The sequence below is a fragment of the Pyxicephalus adspersus genome, chromosome 5 (genome assembly GCF_032062135.1).
Source record: "Pyxicephalus adspersus chromosome 5, UCB_Pads_2.0, whole genome shotgun sequence".
NCBI lineage: Eukaryota > Metazoa > Chordata > Amphibia > Anura > Pyxicephalidae > Pyxicephalus > Pyxicephalus adspersus.
In genome coordinates, this window is record NC_092862.1 from 21,928,838 (window position 1) to 21,948,975 (window position 20,138).

General features: G+C 36.1%; 1 protein-coding gene across 3 annotated transcripts in view; it reads right to left on the bottom strand.

The window, feature by feature from the left end:
* VPS13B (vacuolar protein sorting 13 homolog B) overlaps positions 1-20,138 on the bottom strand; it is a 520,025-nt gene that overhangs the window by 364,537 nt on the left and 135,350 nt on the right. For all 3 annotated transcript variants that reach the window (XM_072410846.1, XM_072410847.1, XM_072410848.1), the window contains exons 18-19: positions 15,024-15,158; positions 11,632-11,805 (exon numbers count right to left, since the gene is read on the bottom strand). In XM_072410846.1, coding sequence (XP_072266947.1) covers positions 11,632-11,805; positions 15,024-15,158 — 309 coding nt within the window. The remainder of the gene's footprint in view (positions 1-11,631; positions 11,806-15,023; positions 15,159-20,138) is intronic.

Below are 20,138 nucleotides of genomic sequence, written 5' to 3' on the forward strand. Positions count from 1 at the left end.
GGGCAGCCATATTTGTTCAAATTACAGTGTATATGGGGTACATATATTTTAATTGTTATTGCAAAGTGTTTTGTATGGTTGCATGCTTTCTATATTGTTATTGTTTCAACTACAGAGATTTATACACTGCCTTCTAGAAGGAGCTTTTTATATCACTAATTACTCACCTCCCTTTCTAAACAGCTAAAGGAGAATTCCACTTTTGAAGAAAAACATTTCCCACTATATACTAAAAAATAAACTGATCTAAATATAAACCAAGGTATCTACTTGAAAAAAACAAATAGGTAAAAATACAAAGAAAAACTATAACACAAAATGAGGCCATCACTGCTAACATTCAAAAAAAAAGTAATCAAGAGAAATGGCAAAAAAAATATGTAATTAAATACATTCATGATGGATTATTTTTTAAACATTTATCTCAAAGAGCACAAAAAATAGTTACAAATGCTCAACTCAAATGTTTTTTCGCTATTAATATTATTTTTACTAAAACTTCTCTATTATTTACAGGTTACTTACTGTTACAAGTATTTAGTACTTTTGAGTTAGTAATAATGGGTCATTTGTTCTTATCTATAGTGGATGGTTGTTGACAACCAGCAAGTATTCTCACATACAGTTTCTTAAAAACAGCTTGTCTATAATAAATAGAAAAATAGAGTTCCAAGTCACTAAGTATCACAGAGTATAAACTGATACTTTTTCTAATAGTATTTTAGGGCAAAAATTTTTTTTTCTCAGTTTATATTTGAGTATAAACAGTATTTACAAGTGGTTTACTTGTACTGCTTTACATGTTTTGCTTCCTGATAAGTAAAGCACCAATCACTGTATGTTAGTGTGTTTCCTGTACTGTGCAATACAGATGATAATATATATATATATATATATATATATATATTATTAGGAATTATTCTTATATAGAGAATAGATAGGGGTTTTGTAAAAATATTTTTTTTTCTGAAAGCTGGTTTTAAACCTTTAAGAAATGCAGTTGCATATGTATTTAAAAATACATTCCAACTAGGAGGGGAAAAAAAGTTTTGTGCATTGTACAAAAAAAAAATACTCCTGCAAACCATGACTGAGAATAGCAAACAATGCATTTGCTTCATTTTATACCCATCCTATTCAATGTCTTTAACATTAAAAGTAATTCATGATAAATTACAAAATTCACTACACTCACTGGAGTAACAGGTCATAAAATGATATGAGGGGACAGCCCCTGCATAATTTTGTTTAAGCCCTGCCCATCCATCCCAGCAGAAAACAGAATGCACATCTGGAAAAAGCCTTCCCTATTCAGATTCCTGGTCCAAGGAATTGCTATTCTCAACAATGTGAACTGCAGACTGGATACAAAGCCATGTAAACAACTCAGCTACAATGAAATAGGTAAAACAAAATTCTTAACTCTTTGCTTGCACAATATGGCAAATGCTCCAGGACAACACTGCCACCCCCCACAGTTTAGTTCTGCTTTGACACACATAGGTCATGCTCACATATTTACTTAAATATATATATGAATTACAAATATTTTTCAATAATTTTGACACATACATTGTTTAAACATATCAGGTTTATGCACTTATTGCAAGCCTTTTTTTTCTCTAACATTATGTACCAGTACACCTAGGCAGCTGTAGTCTAATGAGGCCCTAAATTTCTTTAAAGGAGTAATTCTATTAAAAATAAAATAATAATAATAATAAAAAGAGGTCCTTTAATTACATCATTTCAATTCTATATTTTTTTTTTTACCTTTATCTTTTTTTTTTTTTTTACATAACTGGCCACTTTGAGTTTTTCCAGTTTTGTTATATTTTAAATTTCCCAAGGACACGTTTTAATTTAGGTATTTGTTTAATTGAGTTCAATAATTGCAGCTTAGTTGACAGATTTTACGGACCTCACACAGTTTTCAAAGGGTAACTGGAAACTCAAAACGCTGAACTGGTTGGAGGAACGCAGTCAATGAATTGCCGATTAATAACAGATTTCCTTTGATGGCTTCTCGGCAAGTCGCTGTCACACCACGCCATAAATTTGCTAGAACTTCTGGGGTTTCCGCGTACACCCTTGTGACATGGGAAAATGTGGTACTAGGCTGAGCCCCTGCCAATAAACCAATCAAACTAACGGACTGATAATCTCCCACACTCTGCTGTTTGGCTGCATGCACCCAACCAGAAAGAGTTTAATTTGTTCCGCTAATGACACTGAAAAAAAACATGTAGACTTGCTTAAGAATTTACTTTGGGAAAGCTGAACTCTTCTTAGCTGCTATTATAATGTACTGAAATTCATCAAGACTGTCAACTCTGCTGTAGTATACTTCTACAGTGAGGAACCATTACAATGGATAAGTCACTATATATTAACGTTATACAAATGCCAACCTACTAAACACCGGAGCAGCTGAGCATTGCAGAGACATCCATCAAATAATCCAACACAAAGTTTTTAGACTGTAGACAGTAGACAGTAGACAGTAGACTGCTTTATTGAGGTAAAAATGCAGGTCTCCTTAAGTGAAAGGCAAACAGCTAAGTATACCATTACTATACAGGTATGTTTATGCACCCTACCTGCTAAAATATTTGCAGTTTGTTTCAGCCACACCTCTGTCACGCTGTACAGTCAAAAATATCAGGGATTTAGCTAGCTGATATAGCTAGCTTTGAGAACACAGGACTGGATCTCATTACCACACAAGGTGCACCGAAGCTGGTGCAAAGGTGTTGAATGATACAATGATCCCAATTTATTAAAGCTCTCCAAGACTGGAGAAGATAGACTATCATGAGAAAACCTTGGTGATGCAGCAAACCTAAAATGAATGGATTTTATAAAAAAAAATGATTTGTTATTAATTGGCAATCCTATATTTCATTAATATTTCATTTTATTAATCTCAGCCAAGTCTAGCATTGTAACTCAGCGAAGTAAACAGGGAGATGATGATCGAGCAGATCTCACAGTAACTAGAATGCATTTCATTCTACTGAGTTGGCACCGGCTCTACAGAGAAAGCCCCCTGTGCCCTATGGTCAGTGCCCAAACACTGGTTACTGTGTAAATGTTTGATGTCCTGATGTGGTATAAAGTCTAAACTCCAGGAAATCTGAAGCACAATCAGAACAAATCCCTCCACACATTCTAAGAGATAACATCTGTATCTCCTCATTGAATTTTGCATTACTTAGCAGACAGATGTTGCAAAGCTTGCACACATATTCTGCCAAATCATGGCTGTACACGTAGAACCTATGACTTTAAATTTATCAGGCTAACTCAGCTTTAAAATTAAATTGAAAAACTTTGTATAGATTTCAACAAGTACATTACATTGAAGAATGTACATACATTTCCATGTAAATAAAGAAAAAAAAAAGCTCCACATTTAGTTTTCTTGTCTCAATAAAACAAAGTGAGTGCTATGTTCAGTGGTCAAACATTAAAGTATGCATTATTAAACAATAAATGTTTCCTATGGAATGAAAGGGGTGGCAGAACGTGCCATTTCCAGACATAGAAGATGTGACAATGGAAGACATTCTAAACTTGCAGCATACCCACTTTTTTTTTTTGCATTTTTTAAGGCAGATAAACCATTAATGTTAAACAAATTTAGAGAATGTTCTAAATATTGAGCTGTAGCTTGTAATGTAGAAACACTGAAAAAGCTATGAAGCAACCAAAATGGTCTATTTTGCCAACATACATAAAGGCTTTCGAACATAAGTGTTTGATAAACTGTTCAATTGACACACATGATAATTACTTTAGGTAAATCATTAGCAGTACAAGATCCTGCTACCATTTAAACTTTGCTGAACCTGTAAAATGTAGAGCAGGGGTGTCAAACTCAAATACACAAAGGGCTGAAATTAAAAACTCCAAGACCAAGTTGGGGGCAAAACTTGAAATTTGTTAAAAAAATAGGAATTAATTCCTTCGAATTAAATATAAAACATTTATATATGGAAACAAAGAGGTATTGCTTAACATGCTGTCTGGAACAAACAAATACTTGGTAATGCAATGTAAGCACTAATTGGCCCCTAGCTACAGTTCTTGATTAGATTTGAATAAAAATAGCATGAATGTTAATAATCAATTGACACCAAATAATGAAATGAATGTTACACATGTATAAATTATGTGCTCATAACCGATATCTTCAAAACTCTTATAGAAAAGAAAGTTATTTACAAAAGAGACAGAAAAAAGAGTGACATCTCTTTTTGATGATTTCACACAGATGATTACCTTGTACTTTATGTTTTGTTTCCTGCAGTAATTTCTCCTGCTGTGAGCTAGGAATAGCGACCGGTCTCAGAAGAGAAACAGAAGACAAGTGATGCTGAGACTTCAATGCCCAGCATTACTTACATCTATAGAACAGGCCGAGAGCTGTTCCATAGACGCGAGTGATGCCGGGACTGCAGTTCCCGGCATTACTTGGGTCTATAGAACTCTGTGGACGCGAATGATGCCATGAGTTGTGGTAGGCGCAGCATTGGCAGGCAGGCGGGGCAGATGCCATTCATTTTTCCCAAATCCTCAGGGGGGCCAAAGTTTGACACCCCTGCTGTAGAGCCACTGTTACATTTATTGCAGCTTGTTCATTGTGGTGGTTTCCCTCAGTCTGTGTTGTACCACAAAGACAAGCAGGGGAAAACTGACCTAAAATACCTCAAATATGAATAAAGTCCTGAGATCTTTTTTTTCTTTCACTAACCTGAGAAAGTTTTAACCAATCTCAACTGGAAAAAAATAAATAAGTTAAAAAGAACAGTTTAGGTTAAAGGTGTCCTCCCCCAGCCTTTTATCTGGGTGTACTACCTGGCAATTTTCAGTAACCACTCGGCTGTTTTTGGGTAGTTACTGATATGTTGGGTCACAATACAGGGACCACCACCTAATTTTAATATTACACAGTATTCATATAGTGCTGACATATTACGAAGTGCTTTACACAGTCAATAGCTATGCCACTAACTGTCCCTCAAAATATTCACAATTTAATGTCCCTAAAATAGTCATATGTTTTTAATACCAAGGACAATTTCTTTGTGGAAGCCAATTAACCAAAGTGTTTTTGGAATGTGGGAGGAAACCTACGCGAACATGGGGAGAACTTTCAAACTCCATAAAGATAGTGTCCTAGCCAAGATTAGAACCTGGGATCTAGCGCTGCAAAAGAGTGCTAACCTCTGAGCCAATGTGCCGCCCATATCGGACGTCACTCTGGGGGAAGTTTCTTTTCCTTTGACACACAGCTCCCCGCACAAATGCGGTCCGGAGTCCGAGAGATTAGTGGTCCGTGACATCCAGGTTGGATGACCACTGGCAAAAGCAACACCTAGCATCCTCCCTGGGAGAACCCTGAAACACTGAAATAGAGCACTGTTGAACACATATACACTGTTCTTATTAAAATGAGGTGCCCTTGTAGCCTCATATAGCCCCGTATACATGACACTAGGCAGTAAACACTGGAGCCTATACATGTTTGTTTGATTATGCAAAATAGATTTTTGAGGTTCATTGTGTAAAAAGGCTGTTATTACCATGGCATTTTTACAGTACTTCTCATGTAAGGGACAAACCACTAGCAGTTCATGCATGTAAATAATAATGAGGATAAGAATAGGAAAAAAAATGCCTCTTAAAGGCACAAAGGCCCAGTCTACAGATTGCCACCCAGAAACTATGTTACTGACTAAAATTCACAAGTCCATGAAGTCAGTGAGAGATTAACACAAAGTGATTACAGTTCTGGCTATTAGCAGAAATGTAGCTTGTCAGTAATCGCAGCTTCACTTGTATTTGCACATGCATATCAGAAAGCGAAACAAATCCATTAGTGTTTCAATTCTCCGTGAATCCGACACATGTCCTGTGCTGTAACCTGCCTCTAGAATCCCTTCTGCTGCACAATGTGCCTGGGATCATCTGCCAATTTCTGGCAGCCTAAAGGCTGAACCCCAAGCTGGAAACTCACAAAGTGTATAGAGTATAAAACATCACATTCTACTCATATACTAATGCTGCGGCACAATGGAACAGATCTGGAAAGCTAAGCATGCTTTTATGTGTGTGCTATTTCTTCCAGAGTGTTAAAAATAACTGTTATTTGAACAGCAAGTACACTTTCCAATGCCTCAACATGAAAGTTAGGAGAAATAAAAACAAACAGTAATCTGGTAATGTGGTCAGCTCAGGTCATACTAAGGGCCTGCCAAGTGACTGCTGAACCATAAAACATAAAAATTTGTCATTCTTTTCTACCATCAGTGATGTGTATCACTACAGTGAAACAAACAGGATATAACTGAGCAAACATACCTAAAATTTATTTGACCTGAATAGGAAACCATTGTTGCTGATTTGGCTGAGTCACCAGATGATCCAGTGGCATAAACCAAAATTCAAACTACATTAATATCTATAGGTAGCCTAATAATGGACATAAATGGTTCGATGTCCCATTCCCAATTGGCTGATCCCATGAAAGGTTCGAAGAGACAAAAATCAAATATTTGAAAACCTGTGATTTTTGTGGGACAATATGATTATTTATTACTGGTAAATTTTTTATTGACTACTAGTGGATTTGTAACTGTTCATGCTCTTCATATATAGCACTGCACTGCTTTTGCACTTCTATTGATTTTTATGAGTAGTATTTTAAGTCTACCCTGATTTTGTTAGTAATTTTTAAACAGTAACTCTCAAGCAAGCAGAAACTACATTTATCTAGAATCTACCCATCTCTTAAATAACTGGGAGTTTTTAAATTAAAAGACACAGCAGTATCACCACCTAGGCATTTGTCATGCTAGGTGAACATGTGGCCAAAAGAGCATAATTGAGTGATCATACTTTTCGTAAAAAGGACAACAAAATCACAGATAACACACAAAATAACCACATGATGGTATCGCCTCTACATTTTTGTGAAATTTGGAATACTTAACTTTATTTTACAGGTATTTGTAATTTGTACCATGGCAATATCTTTCTGTTGATGTTATGAAAAATTTGCACGCAAGCGAGTGATCAAAAAAAAAAAAAAAATGCAAACTTCTATCTCTGGGGTCTCTTTTTCTACCACACTGTCTATAACCTTCATATCCAATCCATCCCATATTCTGACTTTGTATGTCAAATAAAAATAAAGTGTAAGTAAAGACAAAACTTTTTTTCTAGATTTGAATAAAATAGGGACAGGATAGTGATCGTGATCTGTGTTGCTGTTAGGGAGATTTGTTCTCTTTAATTGTCCTCATCACCAATATCAGTGGGAATAAAATAGAGGGAAATCCAAGCTGCCACCAAAACAAGTATTAAATCTATTTAAAATTAAAAGAAAAAATTTTGTCTCTTAGATTGTAAGCTCTTCGGGGCTACTCCTCCAGTGTCACTGTCTGTATCTGTTTGTCATTTGAAACCCCAATTTAATGTAAAAGTAGAGAGCTGCATAATATGTTGGCGCTATATAAATACTGTTTATTAATATTATTAACAATAATAATAATAATAATAAACTTTAACATTGTGTTTTCAGCCTGTTACAACCCTTTTAAAAAAAAACGTATCTCTCCACATCAATTACCCATTAAAGACATAGTCCAGGTCATTGACTACAGACATTAATGTGGTTTATGGTGCTACTAGCGGACAAGCCTACAGAGCATAAACGGTACAACCCAGCAGACCTTTTCCCAGGATGTCAATCACCAAGCAAAGGACTCCTCAGGTATAATAAATGAGTAATTCAAGAAGGGCAGCGAGCAGCTCTGGAATTAACCAGATAAACTGTTTGTGTGGAGTCATCTTTCCTTTTGGCTGGCCTGTGCCATGCTTTGTTAACAACATAAAAAACATGAAAGCTTGATTAACTTTTACACTCGTTTGCCCACTAAGTGGGAATGAGGGAGTCGATAGGAATGATTAACTCTGCAAGCAGCCAGCTGAAAAACATTTAATTCAATCACTTGAAATAGCCACACATGAAAGTGAGTGGAAAGTGAATATTTGACTTGTGTTCTTTTATACAGGGATTCAGTAAAATTTTTTCCATTTAGAGTTTTGACTTGAAAATAACTAAACTAGAAGAGGGCATACAGGAAATGTGTAAAAATGGTTCATATAGTAGTGCACCACCAAAGGAAAACCACTTACTTTTTTTGGAAAGTGGTTCTCACAAGCTTGTATTAATAATTTAGCTATTTAATAAAATAAAGTACCATAAGACTATCTAGAATACTTCATGCCGAAACCCTAGGTTATTGTCATTCAACAAGAAGGAAAGAAACAAGGGAAATGAGCGGTTTCTTAAGCAATTAAACAATAAATTTAATTTTAGAATGAGGTTGGACACCAGGGGCCTGACTTTTTCAAGTTCTCCAGGGCTGGGAAGAATACACTTTCATCAGTGAAGCTGGGTGTTTGCGGGATCACCCAGAGCTTGAATTAATCAGGCTCCATGTAGGGGGTAACCTTACATGGTGTCCAACCTCAAGCTAAAATTAAATGTTATTCATTGCCAAAGAAACCCCTCTTTTTCCCTATTTCCTTCTTGTTGTATTTAGCTACATATTTCCTTGTACTTTATATTAGTGCCAAACAAGTCAAGTGAACCTTTTAAACCTTGCAAGTTTCACTTTTAGGAATCCATCCATGATCATGCCAGTCAGTACTGCAAGAAAGGACAGGTGATGTTGCTTCTGCAATATGGCTTTGTGTATGAGGGAAAAGGCTGAGCCATGCATGCGCAGCTTTAGCTTTGGTTGCCAGGATACCTAGCAATCCCAGCTCCCCCTGCACAAGCCAGGAATGAACTGCGTGCCTGTGCTGAAATTACGTCATCTTGGCCCGGCCAATCACAATGGTCAAAGATTGTTTACAGGAAGAGAAAAAAAGAAGATGGTGGCGTCATGTGAAGGGAAGGTGAATATTGCAGATTTTATTCCACTTTAAACCCCCTATAGAAATGGTGCTTAGATACTAAACTTTTTTTTCTTGTTCTTCAGCCTTTGGGTAATAAACACACATAAAGCATTGTTACACAACCCAGAAATAAGGGAATATTTCTTCAGGCACTTGACTATAATTTAAAGAGATATAAATATTCTTTGGGCCAAAAATGCACCTTCATGCATGGCAGGCAGTGAAAGGATAATTCCCTATTTACATATTACTTTCAAACCAAATATTGGGATTTTTCCTTTTTTTATCTGATCAGCAGCGGACTAAAATGTATTCAGCCGTTACACTCCATGCTTTTTAAAATCTTACTTAATCTATAGAGCAAAATCCTGTTCTTTGCACAGTGGGATTTTACAGCCTACAACTACTGTTACTTTGAAACACAAAATAATGAGAATAAACCAGATTTTAAAGTAATTAAGTGGATAAGAGCTCCATACTTTGCAATTGCAAGCAGAATTATATATAAAAAAAATTGAAAGAAAAAGTAGGACCGTGAGTCCTGGCAACTGCTATAATCCTTTTCAAATTGCTCATATTAAGATTAAAGATCACTTTGTTTCTCTATTCCCACAACTGGTTGGGTATGGTAAAGAAATCAGCCCGCTGCATTTATATGTAACATCTTTAACATTTGCTCTGTTTTCTGTGCCTGTGATTAAATGTAACATTTTGAAATCCCAACGTTCTGAGAAAAAGCATAAATCCTCCTCTCACAGCTGCTGTTTGACTCCAAAAACACATGCAACTTTTTTATTTTTTTTCAGGCATCGACCATCAAATGCTCCCAGTGGACAAGCGCCGCGGAACACCTGCATCTCTTCATTTCGTTCCAATAACGCAGTCTCAACTTTTAAAATTACAAAAATAGATGCTGTATTCAGCTGCGGGTTCACTCTGCCCCTAATTCCCGTGAAGAAAAATCCTAGGAGCATGAAATCATTCAGGCAAGGTCTGTCATCGAAAGGAAGACTTTTTTTTTTGTTTTGCTACTTTTCTGCTGAAGATTCACAGTAAGAATATGTTTTTTAAATGGAAAAAATAGTTAAAGTTTATGTAGTTTTTTTATAATAGGCTCTTGAAGTTTGTCCCACATCCCCTCTTGTAGTTTCCTTTTCTTTTTCAGCCTCTCCATTTCATTCAGTATGCTGCTGACTCCATTTTTTCCACATATATTGAAGTGTTTCATGGAATGATCTTTTGACCTATCAGATGTTACCGTCATATGTAACCTCACAGTTTGGAATAAAATACTCAACCAACTGCAATGTGTCATTTTGATCAAATTAACTGTATGTCTGCACTGCTGATATTATAAGTTATTGCTATCTCGGGACAACTGGTTAGTTTTAGAGATCACACTTTTGATGCTTAGTCTGGGGAGGCAGAACAGTAGTCATAACACCTACTGACATAGGATGACAACACTGCTTCCTTCCAGATACAGTTCACAGACACTTTGGGTCAGGAATTATTATTCTACTGGCTGGATCACCAGGTAAAAAAAAAAAAGAAACCAATGCAGATACAACAACTAAGAACTTTTAGGCAATTTAATTCTTAGGTTTAAATACACTATAAAAAAGTAGCTAGTAAGCAGGAAGATTGTAAGATTCTGGCTTACATTACTCTTGTAAGCTAAATGAGCATTTTGCTTATAAAATGATAAAATGGCAAAAGTGTCATTTTATTTTAGATAAACATTAAGCAAAATCCCTGCAATGTCTATAGTGAAACATGATGAAAGAAGTGAAAAAGTGAGACTCCAGGGTGTGAAAGAAGTGTGAATGTAGAAGACACAAAGTACAAAACCCGGGGGTAAATTCAGCCCACCTGCATCTTCCTAAAACTGCAAGGTCAGCACATTACATGTTACATACAACATAAGCAATTATTTGTTATTCTTCAGCAAGTTATAGGGCCAGATTTATGTGATGCACAGTTTTACTTCAGAGAGTCATTGTATGATATTGCATTTCTACTTTTTTATAGTATTAGATTTTTTATATAATATAAAAAAATATCAGTGAGGCGGAGCGTGATAGCCTTGAGGGTTTGGCGTAAACAGTTACGGTATAAAAACAGCTATGGTAGAAAAACATGGCCATCCTAAATGGAGATCAGTATTAGCTTAGATTTGTACAAAAATGTACAGAATAGAATGACCCAACCTTCACATATGAAGTCCCCAGACACAGTTAAGACATCAGTGTTTATATAGCACAGAATTACATAGTTTAAAATCTAAACAGTTGTAGTTTGTTAATCATTGTTTTCCATATTCCAGATCAGAACTAGGACCAGGAAACTATTTCCGTAAAGCAAACATTACCAGCGCTGGTCACACCTCGGCCTCTTTGACTGAGTGAATGAAAATTCAGAAGTGCTAAAACACAAATAGTAACCCATAGACCAAGTTTATGGAAGCTTAAGAAACATTTAAAAGTAAAAACAAAAAAAATTTGACTTTTCCAATGAATGGGAAGGCAATATTGCAGCAATGTATGTGAAACAGATATACTTTGCCACTTGGCACATTTTGTATTAACTCTCTCTTGGGAGCAGCGTTCAGTAATGGGATGTAATATGATAGCAGCGTTGTGGAGGTTTTACACTTACCAGAGCTGTGGCAGTAGTCCATCTGCTCAGGAACCTGGGCTGTGAAGGCAATCAGATCTGGACCAAGTAAAGACTCTGGCTTTCTAGTCTCTTTCAGCCACTTGCTTCTGTGTAGATCTTTGGTGTCTGAGGGTCCTTGAATCAGCGGGATTAGCTTTTCTTTCCCAGCATCACCTTTTAGAAAATAAATACAAGCATGAATACATTATATACATGCTGTGTATTAAAATATATATATATTTTAAATGGTAAATATTATTGATGCAACATGTTTGTGTTTATGGAAGATGGCCTATGACCTGTGAAGCTCACTCTGCTTCCCTATGAAGACTTCTCAAGTCTCAAATGTTCCTCCTGCAGGTACCATAATCACAATCTTTTTTTTTTTTGGGCGACACTCCATTAAAAGTAAATTAAAAATGGAATAGAGTATACTTGTGTTGTTGTGGTGAATAATGCAAAAGGAAAAAAAATGAGCTGTTTAATAAACAGATTTAATAAAAGCAGCTTATGTGTAAATGATCCTTTGGGGCTCAAAATGCGCTATTCAATTTCATAGTGAATTAAAATCGGAAATATAGTCAAGACTTTACTGAGCTCATAAAATCTCAGGCGGTGACATTCCCTTTCCAGATAATATTCCTGGCTGTATTGGATTCGCAAGTTCAAAATCAGTCATGGGTTTATCATCCTGGCACTGCTCCAAAGCATTATCGTCTATGAAAATATATTAGTAAGCACTAATTATTTTATTATTCCATTTATTGAAATAGTCATTGATCTATTTACATTATGACAAAAGGAATTCTGTTTTTTGGCTGTGGGCCAGCAAAAAATAATTTTTAATTCTAATTTTAAACCTAAAATGATAGCTGCATGATAGTGTGCAAATTTTGTATTTTGGCTTTTTCATTTGTTTATAGTCAGTGGCTTAAGAAAAGGAAAGGCAGGAACAAGCAGACCACTAGCATTTTTTGCCAAGTACTCAAAACATGATACACAAATAACATACTTGTATACCTGTAAGACAGGACAATTTATAGTATATGACCCTTTAGAAACACATTTGGAAAGGTAAGCCTAATATAAATGTCAGCAGATGTAGTAATACATCTGTCTGTTTTCAGTTTTTTAATTCACAGCTAAACAGTTAGCTTTTATTTGCAATTGGATTTATTTTTGTTAAGAGGCACAAATGAAATGCATGCCAAGTCAAAAAATCTAATTTAGGTGAAAATCTGCAACATCAGAAAATACAAATCTGATTGGGGAGCTAACCTTCCCCTACCTTACTAAAGAACAACCTTTCTTTTACTGTATTGCTCTATTGACTTCTTACCAGGTAAAATGTTGACAGGAACACATAATGCATATGAAAATCAATGTTTATGAATGTTTAAATAAGGTAAAGAAGAGCTAAACCCTCTGTTAAGTTTTTATGACCTTTAGGTCCTTGCTAGGGAGATTAACCTTCTCTGTATTGCAGTCCACTGGCACTAAAACAGAGGTTAAGGAAAGTCCAAACATTCTGAGTTGTCATCAGTGCAAGAGTTTAAGGACAGTTATAAAATGGACAACTGTTTCTATAACAACTATCAGGGATTAAAATTGTATTCATTTTTATTTTGGAGAGATTTAGGCTACGTACACACGTCAGATGATTCTAGTCCCATAATCACCTCCAGACTAGTATCAGATGAGAATTTGATGTCTGTAGAGTGCTTGTCATTCCATAAATGATGAATGGCGAATGATTGTAATGAAAGTGAAGGGGAGAGAGCCCAGCGGGGTTCCGCTCGGCGTTCTGCCCCCCCCCCCCTTTTTTTCATGGAGCAGAACGGAGCACAGCACTCGTTCATACATCGTGCAGTCTTTTGACGTTGGGAAGGATTGTGAAAGATTGTTATTGCACATGTTTATGCAGCCTTACTCTCATTAAAAGACAGGAAAACCATGGATTGATAATGGTTTCAATCTTTCCCTGTTCTGTTCAACAATAAAAATGGTGTTGGCTTTACATAAACTATAAGTATTTGCAAGTTAAATTCTTTGTGCCTTAAATTGATCCTGGAGTGTAGGGTCCACTTTATAGGTTGCAAACTATAACTACACAGCCTCCGCCTAATTTTCCAAACTTTTTTTTTATTTTAATTCTTCATTTGTTTTTTTCTTCTAAACTGTGTTTCAGCGGCACCATCTTGACATATGCAGACCTTTCTGGACTGTGGTAATCTGATCGATCAGAGTCAGAATTGGTCCCTCTGATACTATTGTGCAACATAAAAACAAAGTGTTCCTTTCTTAGTTTTTGCCTATTAATGCTCATTAGTGATATCACATATTTGTAGTGTTTTACTGATGTCTTCTACCCTATAACACTTGTGAGTGTGACATTTCCTTTCTGTGTCTTGTATTTTTTAAGTTGTAAAATGCTTACCTACTCAGCACTTTAAGATGTCATCCAAATGTTGCTGCAGTGCTGCACTGTGCATTTTATTTGTTTGCATTCTGGTGACCTAAGCAAATTATCCCTAAACATACCCACTGCAGACTGTTTACTGTCTCCCATAAAACCTGATATTACGTCTTCCAGCTACTAGATTTGAATGTTAAATGTGGAAGGTAAAACAAAAAGAAAAAAATAGGTTAGACAACCCAGAATTTAAGGGGTAGGAAATACATGTCCAGTGACACACAAGAATATTACAGTGAGGTTAGGTTAAGTCTAAATGAGGTAAATGAGTTACAATTATGAATTTTCAACATGTAAATGAAAAGCATCTAAATGTAAACTTTGATGGAGCTTTTTAGTGTTAGATGGTCACTGTGGTTTGCCTGCACTTAACATGTTAAGAATGATGCACTAATGCAAATGATAGTTCATTTAATAGCAAAGCTAATATATCTGGCTATTGTTCGATTCACTGCTAGGAATGAAGTACCAGGATAACTGAAGCTGGATACAAATTCACAGCATACTGTGTTGGATTTTTTTTTTTTTTAACACATTACAGAGAACCACTGGTAGTACCTGGCAATGTGTGATTATGCAATACATGACCCACCACATTGAAGCTGGGCTTAATTAACCAAAAAAAGAGCAAAACAAAAAAACAACAAAATTTGTATACATTTATATTTAGAATTCCAAAACAGTTGATGTTTCTTTTACTGATGTGATTGAAAGCCTTCTATGATAAACTTACCCAAGTCCACAGTGGTCCAAAAGTATTATCCTGGCATAAAGAAAAATTAAAAACACCAAGAGAAAAAAATCTTTCTGATTCATAGGAACAATGAATAAATTCTTGTTTCAGTTACTCTCCTTGTAAAAAGTAAGGCCAATTCTCCTATACAGGCAATAAAGTTTTATATGGTCCAGCTGCACATACCTGGGGCTTTGGCACAAATTTTTATTGATCCCAGGGTCCCGGAGACACATTTGACCAATGATGTGCTGCAGAATTTCAGTTCGACATTCTGGATAGAACCCTCCAGAGTTGGCAGCGCATTCTTGGATTTCACACCTAATAAAAGAAAGCTGCAAATGTACTAGCCTGTTGAATTGTAATATGCTTTAATATTCATGCAATCGGACAGTAACACAATCATTTCATTTTTTTTTAAATCTTTTTTTTTTTTTTTTTTAATTACCAACATTAGACAGCAGTTTGGAATCACGTTCAAACAGTATAAATTTCAAAACATTCCCATAGTGTTTAAAATAGCACTATTTGCAATTCTGCAGGTGCCTACACGTTTGGCAGAAGAAGTGGCAGAGAGCTATAGCTAGCAGTCTAAAAAAAAAAAAAAAGTAACACCCAGGGCACGCAAACCAAATGCTTTTGTCATGTTCAAATACAGCTATCTTAGAAAATCACTACTGTGGGATAAATCAAAGGCTAAGAAAAATAAAACACAAGATAAACATTACTTATTGTGTAATTCTACCAAACTGACAGTTAGAATATCAGAGAATAGGGTGGGTGAAAGAGTAAAAATGTGTGTATGTGTGTGTGGTTTTATCTTATATGACACATGTTTATCTTACACGATGCAGTATATGCATACAAATTAAGTATTTTCCTCCATACTGCTCATGCGAGAAACAGAGGACACCATTCTAAGGTCTTGTGGAGAAGGTCAGAGATGTTTTGTTAGCAAGGGATGGTGGCTCAGCGCTCTGGCCTATCGAATCTACGAATCTCGTCTCGGACACTGCATGGAGTTTGCAAGTTCTCCCTGTATCTGCGTTAGTTTCCTCCAGGTACTCCGGTTTCCTCCCACAACCCAAAAACATTCAATTAGGGTATTTGGCTTTACACCAAAATTGACCTTAGACTGTAAAAAAGACATATATATGACTATGGTAAGGACATTAGATTGTGAGCACCTTTGAGGGACAGCTAGTGACATGACTATAGACTTTGTACAGCGCTGTGTAATATGATGGTGCTATATAAATACTGTGTAATAATAATAAAAAAGGGAACCTACAGAATATTAGGCAGGCAGTCCTAATGTTTTGGATGATCAGTGCAACCCCAAATGGTAATGAAATGTAAATGATTTTTTTATGTAAACCATCTAACATATACAGTACAACAAAGCCACAGTTCGGCAATACTTCACCCAAAATCATATGTACCTCAAACGTATCGATTTACAAAAGTCTAAATCCCACAGGTTTATTCCACGAGAAGTTTACCCTTACCTTTTATTGGTGAGCTTTTTAAGATGCAAACATGTCATTATGTCTGTGAAACAAACCTAACATGCTTCTAAAGGTTGCATTCTTAAACATGTATCTACTTTAATTTAAATGCCTATTCTTACCAAATGGCTGTTATAGCTTTTGATAAAATCTTACCAATTATTTTCTGTCAATAGAAGATGATTAATATTATCTTATTTACTTTATATTTGAATTATCACAAAGTGTTTCACGCTGTGTAATAATATAGGTCATAGTCATGTCACTAACTGTCCCTCAAAGAGGCTCACAATCTAATGGCCCTACCATAGTCATATGTCATTACCACAGTCTAAGGACACATTTAGGGGGAAGCCAGTTAACCTAACTGCATGTTTTTGGGATGTGGGAGAAAACCAGAGTACCCGGGGGTAAACTACACAAATGTGGGAAGAACATACAAACTTCATACAGATACAGTCCTGGCTAAGATTCATAGTAGGGTCCTAGCGCTGCAAAGGCCAGAGTGCTAGCCAACGAGTATTGGAATTAGTGCTTTACGTGGTCAGCACAATTGGCAAAGTGAAATAAAAAACAAATGAAAAAAAAGCCACTGAACAGCGTTTAACATAAACGCGATGGCTCAGACAGAACGGAAAAAAAATAAGTAAATACACCTGGTTTTATTATACCAGTTCTGGAATCATCCACTGGGGTCAGATGGCCAAAGTACCCAGGAGATAAGAAGTAGCCTTTACAAGGGTTTCCTAATGCTATAGTGTCAGATGACATATGGAGGGTTAGAGAAGAGAGAACAAGCACTTCATCACAGCTGACTGTTTGACTTTTGTAAATCCAATCTGAATTTTTCTCAAACAGTTCCTCCACTTGAATTCAGCTTATCAGTGCTCTGACTAGAATAAACAATTCAAGTTGCATGTGATGTATGCAGCTAGCAGGCAACAAAACCAAAGGTGTCTGCTGACCTAGCCCAAGTGCTTTTCTTTTTTGGGTTACATCTTACATTTCCACATTGAAAATCTTATGCCCCAAAGGTTGATGTGTAAGACAGAAAAGGTGAAGGTCCGGGCCCTTCAGAAAATATAAAGAGAGGCGTAGAATGTGGGTCTGAAACTTAAAAAGCTGTTTTTATCTTACACCCAAACCACACTGCAACATAAGACAACCTGCAATATATGGTATGAAAAAAAAACATACTGGCAGAAGATTAGTAAAAGGTGTAAATAACATTTACACCTGGTCCACTTACCATGTGTTCATGGGTGCTCTGCCACTGAAAATAAAGTGCGGTTCAACCCATTTCAAGATGATGGGGAAATCCTCACATTTTTTGGGGGGCTAACCACATGGGAAGTACAGGTGGTCTGCTTTGTGATAGGCAGATTTTAAGGTTCAAAGAAACCTGGTAAAATGTACTGTACATAGACTGCAACTGATGTCCTCCCTATAAAACGATAAATTACCTGGATTTCATCCTTATCATATGAATTGAGGGCTCTTTGAGTCACTATACAGAAATACAGTATAGGTATTGGCACGGTGGCTTAGTGGCTTGCAGCACTAGGGTCTGAGATTTGATTTTTGGCTAGAACACAATCTATTCTTTCTTAGTGTCCATAAACCAAAAACATATTGGTAGTCCTATTCATAGTCTTAGAATATGATACGGATATTACACTATGGCCAAGGTAGGGACATTAGATTGTGAGCTCCTCTGCAGGAAGGATAGTTACATGACTATGGACTTTGTAATACGGAACTGCACAGGTACATTAAAATTGCTATATAATATTAAACAGGATTTATATAGCGCCAACATATTACGCAGTGCTGTACAATAAATAGGGGTTGGAAATGACAGACAGATAAAAGAATGACACAGAAAGAGAGGAAAAAAAATACAGCAGCTGATAATAGCCAAGGAACGAGCATTTATTATTTGCATACTGTAAGCTTTTCACGTTATGCATTAGAAAATGCAGCAAGCCAGCTATAGCTTGTTTCTTTTCCTGGCTAAAGGATGTCAAGCATTATCTATTTCTTTCCTCCCAAACCCTACAACACCCTGCCAGCCACTTCCATCAGGCATGATTAGTCTTCATTGCATAGAGAAGAACAATGATGATGTTAATGATTTTTTTATTTGTTTTCTTTTCTTTTTTTTTCAGTTATACATTATACATTCAGAACTAATTTTAGTCAGGACATTAAGCTATACTTGCACTCTGTGTGTCTCAGATTTTCCCCTGTAGATTACATCACTATTAGTGTGCTGTAATGCGAGTTTGGTAGTGGAATGAGTGGTGAGGTGGGCGGCGTACTGCAGACCCATGCAGGTTGTTGTCTTGGGTCCAAAACGCTGATCACTGGCTCTTTATACATGTTGGTAATGTGCTGTGTAGTATAGGCTGAAATATATTCCACAAGGGAGGAAAGCGGAATAGGTTACATACACTGTTCCTAAGTGTGATAAATGTAAAACTCCATTACTCACTTTAAGCAGGTGCTTTTTATATCAGGTTCTCAGGAAATATAAAGCTGCCGGTAAAATGATTGGCTTATACAAACACTGCTCTGAGTCGCTTAGCTGTAAGGAATGTTTTGGGATGTTTAAATTGCAATTTATTTGAAAATGTGCAAGAGAAAATATCTGTATCAAATAATTGGATTCTAGGTTCAGGTTGACAACCTAATTGGTTGATGAGGGCATCACCACTCAAATGTGATTTTTGGTATAAGGAACATTCAGAAACTGCACAGTGCATAAGCAGTACCCTAAATATGCTAAACATATTATATCCTTTTGTTGGGTATGTCTCTTGAAAGATAATAGTGCACTTTCTCAACCTTTTTACTATGGGAAGACCCTTGATCTTCAGGAACCCCTGCTATAATCTTCAGGAAACCCCATAAAAAAGCTATATGAATCCTGTTTATTAAAATTATTAATAATAATGATAATGATGGTCAGTGTGAAGAATGCACCCCTTACAGGCAGCCAAAAAGATTATTAGTGTCACTAAATGATTAGAGCCACAAATTGCTAATTGCTAAAGGAACCCCTAGCAACCTCTGAAGGAAGCCTTGTTGAGAAACATTAGGCATGTATGTGTACCTCGACACCCTTTGGGTGTTATTCACTATATTGCCAAATGTATGTGGTACCCATAAAAATAGAAAGGTGAACAAAGCCAGGTTCAGGTTTAGTTACCTTCACAGAGCCCTGACCTTGTTAATAAATAATGTTTTGCATTATTAAAATAATGATTCTTAGCCAGGTGTTCTGGTCCAACATCAGTACATGACCTTGAAAATGTTCTTTGATCGTGTGAAAAGCCTCCTCAAAACAATGTCCAAAAACTTTATACAGGTGTGCTGGTCAGGTACCCACAAACTTTTGGCCATATAATGCAAGCATAAAATAAAAAAAAATCAATTCTGAATACAATGGTTGTCTGCAATATGCTTTTTTTACCAGATAACAATGGGTGCTGATATGATGGATCATCTACTTGGTCAATAATATTTCTTTGGGGATCTGGTGGGTCTTCTTACATCTAAATGTCCTAAACAACCCAAGAGGTAGGAAGTGTCTTCCTGGTGAAGAATATACCAGATGGAACATCCAGAAATTAAGGTGTAGATTCTCTCAACTGAAATTTACTGCAGTTTCGATTAGATTATAGCAATTTAATCATTTTCTTTGTTTCCTGTATTTCTTGTGTGGCCCAAAAACAAGATCTCTACACTGCTTGATACCTACTTAGTGATGCTAAAATACTTTCATAATATA